The following is a 10,940-nucleotide window of genomic DNA, read 5'->3' as shown; positions in this document are numbered from 1 at the left end:
GAAATGGTAAATGGGAATGGAAATTATTGTGTTAGGATTTATAGATAATTATGAAAACAAAAATGAGCAAGCGCACATACAGTCACATTGTTTACATCATAAGTACACATTTAAACATGAACACCAAAGATAAATTCAAGTAAAGAGAAACACACCGGACGCCATATTGTCCTCATGACCTTTCCGTTTGGTTGTGTCACAGTCACTTTCAACATTTGCAATCATATAATCACTCAGCCGATAGAATCGGCAAACATTTATTTACAAATGTTCGATATTTTCCATGTTAAATGCACTATAAGAAATACGAGAAGTTTCTGGCCTATATTTCGTTATAACATTTCTCTGTCAGATGACTGACGTCATTTTGTCTTCTTTGGTAGCATTATCTTCAGTTGTGAAGTAGAGTGATGTGAAATTCTGTACCTCTACAGAATATTATCCAGTACATGAAGATGTCTTTGAATTAGTTTCATCAGAATAATCACTTCAATGATTCCTCAGTAACATTTTTTACATTGATCATTGCTCTGCACTTTAGGCACACAGTTAACATATAGCTTTTCATACAGGTGAGAGAGAAGATGGTTTTCCCTCAAGGAATTCCAGTTTTTTATCAACTTAATGAGATCAGTTTCATTATTTTTACCGTCGTATGAGATCTGACAACAAAGTATCAGACCTTATCAGATCTGTAGTCACGGGAAATACACTAGCTTAATAACCATCACACTGCAAATACTATCCACATTTCACGAGAAGCTTTGAGCAAGGAATGCGAGTTTTTCACCCACTCTTATAACCTATCCCCGACAAGGAACCGACCAGCCATTGATTGAACTTTATTTGTCCCAGCCGGCCAATGAACCACTCCCATCCACCTGCTTCTTCAAGAACACTGAGTTACTGGCTTACACTCTCCACTTACCCCACAAGGACCATACTCCCCTAGCAGGGATCCTCTCGTGAAATTTGGACAATAGCTTGATAATAATGAAATAAAGTCAGACACTTTTTGATCAGCCCTCATGTTATTTATTTTGAACTTGGGCTAAATTACTGGTAATTGAAGGCCATTGGAGCAACTTACGTTTAGGCAGTAAAGTGTATAAACATCATACCATCTTTTTGAAAATAAGTCATAATTTGTTTTCTGTGGCAATGTGACAATATTTCGCATGGTGGTCTAGGGGCTAGAGCAGGCCTGCAGAACTCGCAAAGTAGGGGAACTATGACGTCAGCCTCACTCCACTTCTATTGGGGATGATCGACTTCCGCCCCGAGAATGAATGTTAATGCAGCCGAGCGTAACTAGAATGCCGTGACCGCACAGGTAGAAAAGGTGGGTGGGGTAAGAAAGGGGAGGAAAGCAGTCGCTCTCAAGAGCTACAGTTCTGCAGGCCTGGGCTAGAGCGCTGGACTTATAATTCTATTGATGAGGGTTCGAACCCCGACTCACCCCCGATTTATAACTTGTGTTGAGTAAGCCCGTGTTCTAAGTAATTCAGGGATTCTGTCCGGGAACTCTGATTCCCATGAGGCATTCCAACAAATCTCCATCATATTCTCATCTCTTTACGGGTAGACCAGCCTTCTATAGCACACCCTGGGCAACCACTCTGTCGGAAAATTAGTCTACAACAACGAAACTGGCTTTATATGGGTGAATGACGAAAAGTCAAGTAACCGCCAATAGTATATGTGTGTATGTAATATATATATAATTTTGCAAGTGGTTGAAAAAAGTTTCATCGTTGCAAATATTGCAAAGATGATTTTAAGACAATTTGTAATTAAATGAAATTAAGGAATTTAATCTATTTATGTAAGTGTTAGTGTTATTTTTATCTGTGTAATTTAAGGTGATGTAATAATATTTGAATAAACAATTTTAGTTGACAAAAATAACTTTCTGAAATATTCAATAAATTAAAAATGTATATGTTTATGTAATTAAAATTTATTGACAATAATTGTGAATACTCGCAATTTAAGCTACAATGATTCATTACTATTTCAGACAGTTTATTATTTTGTATATGTCAGTATTTCTCTCTCGAACAGAACTATTTCAGACGTTTGTCGCTGTTGTACGAGTATTTAATAACACAATACAATTCGTTTATAACCTAATACTGACCCATAATTTGATTACAATAACCTCCTGAGTCCTGAGACATTTTTTGTTTTATCTTTAAAGTTCAATGTATTCTACACTTCAAAAAAGATCACTGACATGAGGAAAAATGCTGGAAAAACTGCAGGTTACAGCTATGGCACCATACTTTAAGTCTTTGTAATTCATATTATGTGATATTTTTTTATCCTTAAGATATAACGTTTACTGTGTACTTAATTGGAAAACATGTCCTACGGTTGAGTTGCTGGTCGCCATTTTTATTTACAAATAGTTTAAACACGCATTACAATGATTGAGTCGATCTTCTTGTGCTTCCTGTAAGTCCCAAGAGATGTCAGGAGCTTGACAAGCACAGAAAAGAAGAGCTAGGTAACGATTCCACCTAGCAGAAAATTTGAAACTAAATGCATGTATGAAGTATAGTTTACTATACTCCAGGACCCAGAAGGATAAGATATCACAGTGTTTATTCTTGTAATATAGTAATCTTCCGTTAGGCCGGCAACATATTGCTTCGGACATTCGCGTCTCGGACAGGACGTTTTTCTCTCGAATCGTCCGATCTGACAATGTTTACACGCATTCTTATGAGGCACGAATTTTCGATGCAGTATTCTGCAGACTCATAAGAGTGCGTGTTATCACCTTTGCATCGGGCAGTCCGAGACAAAATAGTCCTGTCCGAATCAGAATGTTCGATGCAGTATGCTGATGGCTTAACCGACCGGCAAAGCGTTGGCTTTCGACTCCGTGAAATTTGTAGTACAACTCTTTCGAATTTACGTGGCATAATGATAAATAAAATGTTGAAGTAGATTCTCTCTTGGTAGTCTCTATAACCTGAAATACTGTAGTTCTATCATTGTTCTAGAATTCGTTCTCATTTCGATGTATAAAACTGCTACATGATATTTTCTCAGTATAATAACGCAAATTTCCATCTGCGGAACATCCAAAGGAAAGTAGACTATGACAGAGCATTGAATAGACAGCTGTGCTTGAAGTGGTCCTCTCGTATTGCTGACGAAGTCTATATTTGAGTTGTTATATTACAAAAACACGAGTTTTGTTGACTGCGTAGCCTAAGAAGTTAAACCTCGTTGCATTATGCGGTACGTACAGAGATTCAAATAATCAGGTCTGTCCCCAGTATTAATCCAACAAATAAGTCGACATCATTTTGCTGTTAATGCATTACCTTCGTTATCACCATTACCAAGGGTTCGGCATAACTGTCAATTCCGGTTCCAGAAATATCTTTTATCAGCCAATCTTATTTTTGCCTCTCTGAACACTTTTCCTTGTGGCTTGTTAAATCAACCGTCTAATCCTTCGAAAAAAAAAAAAAAAGAATTTTCTGGTTATTAACAGCATAACAGATCTAACACTCTGTAGGCTACATTATTCCTTCTAGGGTGGCAGAGTGACAATTGTAAAATTTCTGATACGGTAACTTCATTCAATTCTCATAATTTTCAATCCTGATATTTTTTGCCTCCATCTAAAACAGTCCTTTTAATAGAGTACTCAAAAGGAGACAGGTTAAAATGTAGACAGGAGTGAACTGACTATTAGGACAATAATTGTGCAAGACTTCAATACTTTCTCACTGATTAGAATTATTGTACACGTATTATTTCTCATCGTTAGTTTTATTCTTTATTCTTTCTTTCCCATTTCTTTCTTTCTCTTTAAATTTTCTTTTACTGTATTTTGTTTCAATACATTCCCTCCCACTTTCTCTTCCTTCATTTTCCTTAATTTTTCTTCTTTCCCTTTTTACTCTTCTCTCTTAAATTTTCCTTCTTTCTTTCTTTTCTATTTATCTCCTTTTCACCTTCATTCGTTTCTTTCCAAGTCTCTCCGTTTTTCCTTTTCTTTTATTTTCTTCTACGACTCATACAGCGCCCAATCTTGAATAATAATCTAAGCCCACATCCGGACTTTTTAGACACATGATAAAAATTTAGACATACACATGGCCGAATCTCGTTCTATAGGGTCAGCATAAAGCTGGGTCCCCATGCAAGACAACACAGGAAATTACATTGATGGTGGATAAATGTCTATGAACTTTCGAAACTGTAACTGCTTCTCTCATACGTGGCCTGCTTCTGTTCATCGCAAGAGGACGAGGTGTCTACCTGCACTCCATTCATATCCATACAACTTAGGAAGGTAGAGCTATCATATTTTCTTGACCTCGCTACTTGAAGAGATGTGTACAGCACACGCTGTGACCTGCTTCTTACCTACACCGCGCATACATTTTTTTAGAAGGCTGAGTTAAACTCTGAACCTTCAGAAAATTAAGACAAGATATCACTACACGTGATCATGAACCCGGTTCTTTCTAGCCCATCGTAATTTACTATAATACTTAGTCTAAAGTTTATCTTTTCACTCTTTCTACACCATGTTTGAAACGGTGAACAATTTCTAGCACTTTCACAATTTCAAACATTATAAAAAGAATAAGACTGTCCGTTTTACGGTTCATCTCGCGTGTTCTTGACTCAACCGAGTAGGCCCCGAGTGGGCAGCTGCGCTGTGCACTGCCGCTTTCACTCTACTTTCTAGAGTGTGGAAAGATAAAATATATGCACCGCATATTCTCTTGACTTGAAATTCGCGATATTTTATATGATTATAAGTATTGTCGTGTAAATCGTTTCACGTAATAGGTTTCATAGCGCCTATACAGTATTGGACCCGACAAAAAAAATTGTTGTTTTATGTCCCGGACTAGTTGTCATTGTTCAGTGTTTACTTTATAATTGCATGTCTAAAATGTTGCTCTCTTTGTACATCATTGAGATACAAAAAGGTGTATAATATTGTGTCTTGTATCATTTCACATTCCATTGACTTCTGTGGTAATGGGCATTAAATCAGAATAGAGATATTGTGTTAGGCTGCAGACGTAGCACAATGTTCCTTTCTGATATAAAGCATCACAATTATTTTTTTCTGACACTGCGTACAAAGAGAAAGTGAAAGTTTTGGATGTAACATGTTGTGAACTGTGATCCGTCCATGTTCACAGTATCATACCTACATGAACTTATTTCCTGAATATTTTTTACGAATTACAAACTTGAAGCACAGAAATATTTATTGCGAACAAATGTTCAGGTCGAGTTTGGCTGGAATATAGGCTAGTTCTTATACCAAAAATAAACTCAGAGTAATCTCTAAACACTGCATAGTGAACTGTCTCCTGTTAACCCACCTGTCACGAATCTGTATTATTAAAATTACGTGATGCAAAAGAGACGTAGTCCCATTGTGACTGGATGCGAGTTGTTACAGTTACATTTATTGTTTTAGCCTCAATGACATAAAAATAAATTGAAGACTATGATTTCATCCAGAAAGTTCTGCCACTACATACGTGAGCTGTTTTATTATTAAATGGTCTTTGGGATTTTGATGTCATTTTCAATCTTTAGGCAGACTTTCTTGTTCCCCGGAGCGTGTCACCAATAAATACACAACAGCTTTAGTTATATGCTTACTTTATCTAGGTAAGTGCTCTCAAACACACGTCGCACTCGCCTGATCATACGCACGCACGGTAGTTATTTGTTTATAGTGTTTTCATGTTGTGTTGCAGAATTCGTCTTTACTGACGAGAATTATGAATGTAGTCTAGTCACCTTGGTGCAAGACAAAACATCTTGCCTCTGATTCAGAGACTTCTTTCTGAATGTCATCTTTGTTATTGCCTCCGTTCTTTCTGAATGTTAGACAGCAGACATTGCCACTTTGGTCTCCCCCGTCTGTAGACGGACATGATGTCTGAGTGACGTGGCATTGTGTATAGAACCGGATCTTCGTGAAGAATGTTGAGTTAGAGTTTCTGTGACGGTAGAACTGGAGTCTGCAGGCCTGTAGCGGGATCTCAACCCGGGGAAGCAAAGCGCGAGTCCGGTCAGAAGCCAGCTGATCGGAGGCACTTTCCTGCAACAGAGTAGTTCAATTGTTGTTAGTAATGTTGGCTAGTGATTTCACGATTAAGCTCTATTTCCAGTCTCTAGCGAAATAGTGAGAATATTCTATAGCTTGAGTTACGAGTAATTCAATTATAAGGGTTAAACCACACTGTATGAAACAAAACCGTTTCAGGCTGATTGAAATTGACTCAGATGGCTTGTTATAACCAACTAGGCCAGGGATGTAAATAAGTAGAAATCGTGCGTGACGTATTACCCCCTCCTTACCAGCATATCGCACTGATGTGATGCTGAGAGAGGAGCTGTTTATGTCAAACCCACGCGATCCTCCCTCAATTCCATCGCGCGCACCCAAATTGGTAGGTGAAGGTAATGAGGGGAAATCACTCCGTGAGTGACATTTTTACATCTCTGAACTAGCCTTTGACCCTTGATCACATATATAACAGATTGACCATTCCCATGTTAAAAACGGTAACATGTGGAAGAGAAAAACAACCAGGATCGCCACCGTCGATTGGGAACGACCGTTAGATTGAAGTACAGTTGCTCTATGCAATTCAGACAATAGTTATAACGTAACTTCTTATGAAGTATCTAGATGGCAGCATAGTGAAATTTATAAAAGTTGTTGCCATCAAAGCCTATAAGGCTGAGCAATCTGTTATATAATTTCAAGGAAAAATTGTTCCGGGGCCGGGTATCGATCCCAGGATCCTTCGCGTAGCGCACGAAAGCTCTCCCGTCTGAGCTATCCCAGGAACTATACACGACACCCTCACAATTTCTTCTTATATCCAAACAACTCAAATGGGCTGACAAGACGCCAGAACCCAACTTTGAGTGCATACAAATACTGTGTGACTTAAATTGTGGCTTTCTGTTAACGTACCTGCAATAACGGAAAAATTATATTTTGTCAAAATGTGGGAAATCTGTAAATGTGAATCAGGGACCTCAAGTCTTGCAGCATTTAACAGGTAGTAAATACAGAATGACTGCTTACATGTAGCCTCTAGACAAGTACTTTTAGGTCAAGCAGCATTCTCTTCACGTAATAGGCCTACCCCATTTTCAGAAATTTCTGAATATTATGCAGATCTATGCAAACATTTTCTTTCATCTGATATTAGTTTGTGTAAATCGAAAACAACAGAAAGTTCCTTACAAAATACACAAATTTTGAAACACCAGAAGAATCAACATTTAAAAAAATGTATTTTCCTACGTGTTACGAAGAAAGGCTAGAAATGATTACAGCACAATATGAAGTGGGTAAACATAGGGAAGTGGGAAACATTGTCATAGGTATGCTAGAAAATTATAAAATAGTTTTCAAGCTTTGTTTTCTGTTATCATGTAGAAATCAGCATCAAATCATGTAACGATGGCTCCTTTATTCATTGAATCTTTGCAGTTGTTATGGCCAAATGGCGTCAAATTTGATATTTTACTCTTACTCTTATGTTGCTCCGTATATGAAGAAAGCAGCAGAAGACCTTTCTGTAAGCTTCCCAAACACGTGGCTAACGACAAAGACAGGCTTGGCACGAATCAGAATCACTGATTACCTTGGTCTAGTCTTGGCCATCTTGACAATCGCCTTATATAAATACATGTTCAAAGTTCGAAAAAACAAAGGAATTGCTATATTAAACTCATGTTAAACATGCATTTATATATAAACTTGTTCAATGTTGGCCATGTTATGACTAAGAATGTGACGTCGCGTCATAGTCTTTCTCGTTAGCCACGTCCCAAACATTATGCACGTCACTTGGTTACATGGTTTACAGAGAGTATGTGATCACAATCAGGTACGTACCTTATATTCTGAAGTGGACAAATTAATTTTAAATTGCAAAAGAGTGTTTGCAAAAGCCCCAACAAGAATAAACTTGATTTGTTCAAAGCCAAAAATCCAGATCTTACACTTCTGCCTAGACCCATAGTTACTTGTTGGAGGACATGGTTAGAAGCAGAAGTATATTATGCAGATAATTAAAAAAAATTAAATGAGTGATGGACTAAATAAAGTTGACGCTTCATAAAGTGAAATTCTTTAGAACTTCTTTAAAAATGAATTATCCTACATATCTACAAATTTGAGTTGCTTTTATCACTCTATACATAAATTAGAAACATCAACCAACTTGTTGACTGAGACATTAATGAGGCGAATGACATTGAGAAAAAAAATCATTTACTCAAAGGTCGTAAAGTAGAACCCATTAAACAAAAATTTAAAAGTCAGTTTAAAAGTAATTATGTATTTCATACTATATGTAAATTTGCTAAAGTTTTGGAAGGACAAGAAGACGGTGAAATTGAGAGTTTGTGTCAGTGAAATTTTTTTGATGAAATATACATGACTAACTTTTTCTCTCGGTATCGTGCATTGTTCTGAGACAACCGACATCGGTTTGTGATGGAACACTTGGAGAAAGTCTTCATTGTTCACTGCAACAGCGAGCTATTTGAAGTCACTACTGTCGCAACATGACTGCGGAGTGATTTTTTATAATGCATACTTCAAATTTTGTCATACTGCTAAAAATATTTTTACAATTTTTATACAAAATTTCCACTTGTTTACTACTTATACATAACAAAATAAGTACTTTCAAGTTTAAATCCGTTCTCGACAATAAAATTGTTATATTAATTTGCAAAGCAAAGTCAAAAGACGTAAGTCAAAAGACAAACCAATAGCATTTGTGGAGGTGTATCATATTCTACAATTTGGAATTTCTCGTTAGATATCTTTCCTTCTCCACTCTGTCCTAAAATAGTGATCGGCAGTTGTCATCACACTTCTCTAGCTGAAGAGGCGAACTGAAACCGAAAGAGAGACATTGCAAAACAATAAATAGAGTTTAATACACCTCCACAAATGCTATTGCTTTGTCTTTTGATTTACGTCTTTTGACTTTGCTTTGCAAATGCTTTGAAGTAGTATCACCTACTCAGCAAACTTGTCAATTGCTTTTGCTTTGTCTTTTGGCTTACGCCTTTTGATTTTGCTTTTCCAAATTTTTCTGACAAGATTACCGTTCCACGATTTCTTCGTCGTGCTGATGAGAACCGAATAGTTCGAAATCGGAGATTCGCAAACTGGGTCAAAGAATATCATCCCATTTTATGTATAGCACGCTAAAGACTTTGGAAGATCCAAAGATTGCAAAGGATAATACCAAATGCAATCAAAGGATTAAACCTTTGGCAAAGATCTGCGAAAACACAAACTTGTATTTTCTATTTATTGTTTTGCGTTTTCTCTGATTCGGCTTCAATTCGCCTCTTCAGCTAGAGAAGTATGATGACAAATATTCTGTCGATCACTACTCTAGGACAGAGTGGAGAAGGAAAGATCTCTAACGAGATATTCCAAATTGTAGAATATGTTATATTAATATTGTATAGAAGCAGAAGTTACTATCAGGTACGTACTGTAACAAATTAAGTTGTTTATATAAAGTAAAATGAATACATTTTTAGATAAGTGTGAAGCTGAAATGCTTCTTGTGTGGCTAGAAAAAGTCCGGTTATTTACAATATCATTTTAAATATACGTCCTGTTTGCACACTTCTAAGACTCGTATAACTGTTTGTTAAATTTGTTACGTAAACCACTTTTTTAGCGTTATTGTAGTAATAAGTTGTTTATGTAACAAATAGTGATGGGTCGTTCGCGAACGAACTGACTCTTTTGAACGACTCCCTCCTTCGAGCTAGCTCGCTCGTTGAGAGCTGGTCGTTCGCGAGGAACTTCCAGCTCCTTCAGCTCGCGACTCTCAACCAGCTCACAGCTCGTCTCACGACTCCCGCTCTTGAATAACCAATGGCATTCACTGTATGCTCTTGAATAACCAATGGCATTCACTGTATGATCACGTGACATCTGCAGTTACTTTGAGAAAGACAGAGAAGATGACATACGCCGGTAGCGGACGGATGTGGAACTAATATTACGCGGCTTTCTATCAGCTGTCAGCTGATGTGTGTCTAACAAATGTAATAACCAAAGCTCGGAACTTCGGGACTTGTGTGTCGTGCGCTTGAGTAAGGTTACAGGTACAGCGTACACAAAGCTCAAGCTGCAAGTGCTCAGGGACAGTCGTATGTACTAAGAACGTGGTCACATCGAATGGCAAGAAGACGAACGAAGAAACTGTGTCATGTCGAAGCCAATGACATTAAGATAATTACAGGTAAATTGTCTGTCTGAGGAATGAGAAAATACGTGTTATTCGAATGGGTGTTATGGAAGTTTGAAAATACATTTCTTAAATTTTAGGTACAGAATTTCGTGGAGGAATTCTGAGGAGATACATTATTTTCTTCTAATGCAGAGTTTATATTTTGTAAGTTGTGCCACACATAAACTAGAGCTGGAAACGGACATTCATTGAAAGACATTGCAGTCCTTTAAATTGATGGAAAATTTGTCCATAGCCATGGATAAAGTCGTAGAGGGTCCTTCCCTAGTAGTGATACACTAATTGAAAACTATGTGCGAGAAAAATTTAGGATATACTTATCTTTCTCAGATACGAGATCTGCTGAAAATCGAACAGGAAACAGTGACAGTGAAAATATTCAGTATTTTATTTAGGCCCAAGACTTTATAATAAAATTTCAAACCATTTTCCAAATTTGAAATTTTTTAAAATTGAAACTTTTAAAAAAGAAATTTGTAAAATTATCCCTGATATGTAATAGTAACAAATGTACTTTTTTTACCTTTTATTTCTATCGACTATATTCATGTTTTTATTGAATATCATTGGCTTCTGTCGGATTGTCAATTTATATTAAATGTGTATTTTTCTCTCGTTATCTCT

The 10,940-nt window shown here is 36.9% G+C and overlaps 1 protein-coding gene across 3 annotated transcripts in view; it reads right to left on the bottom strand.

Moving 5' to 3' along the window:
- Positions 1 to 634: 634 nt before the first annotated feature.
- LOC138710585 (cardioacceleratory peptide receptor-like) overlaps positions 635 to 10,940 on the bottom strand; it is a 684,299-nt gene continuing 673,993 nt past the window's right edge. For all 3 annotated transcript variants that reach the window (XM_069841577.1, XM_069841579.1, XM_069841578.1), the window contains exon 10: positions 635 to 6,103. In XM_069841577.1, the coding sequence (XP_069697678.1) occupies positions 5,792 to 6,103 (312 nt within the window). In that variant the 3' untranslated portion in view covers positions 635 to 5,791. The remainder of the gene's footprint in view (positions 6,104 to 10,940) is intronic.

The sequence above is a fragment of the Periplaneta americana genome, chromosome 12, assembly GCF_040183065.1.
Source record: "Periplaneta americana isolate PAMFEO1 chromosome 12, P.americana_PAMFEO1_priV1, whole genome shotgun sequence".
Lineage (NCBI taxonomy): Eukaryota > Metazoa > Arthropoda > Insecta > Blattodea > Blattidae > Periplaneta > Periplaneta americana.
The sequence above is the reverse complement of the archived record's forward strand: the minus strand, read 5'-3'. Positions and strand labels throughout refer to the sequence as shown.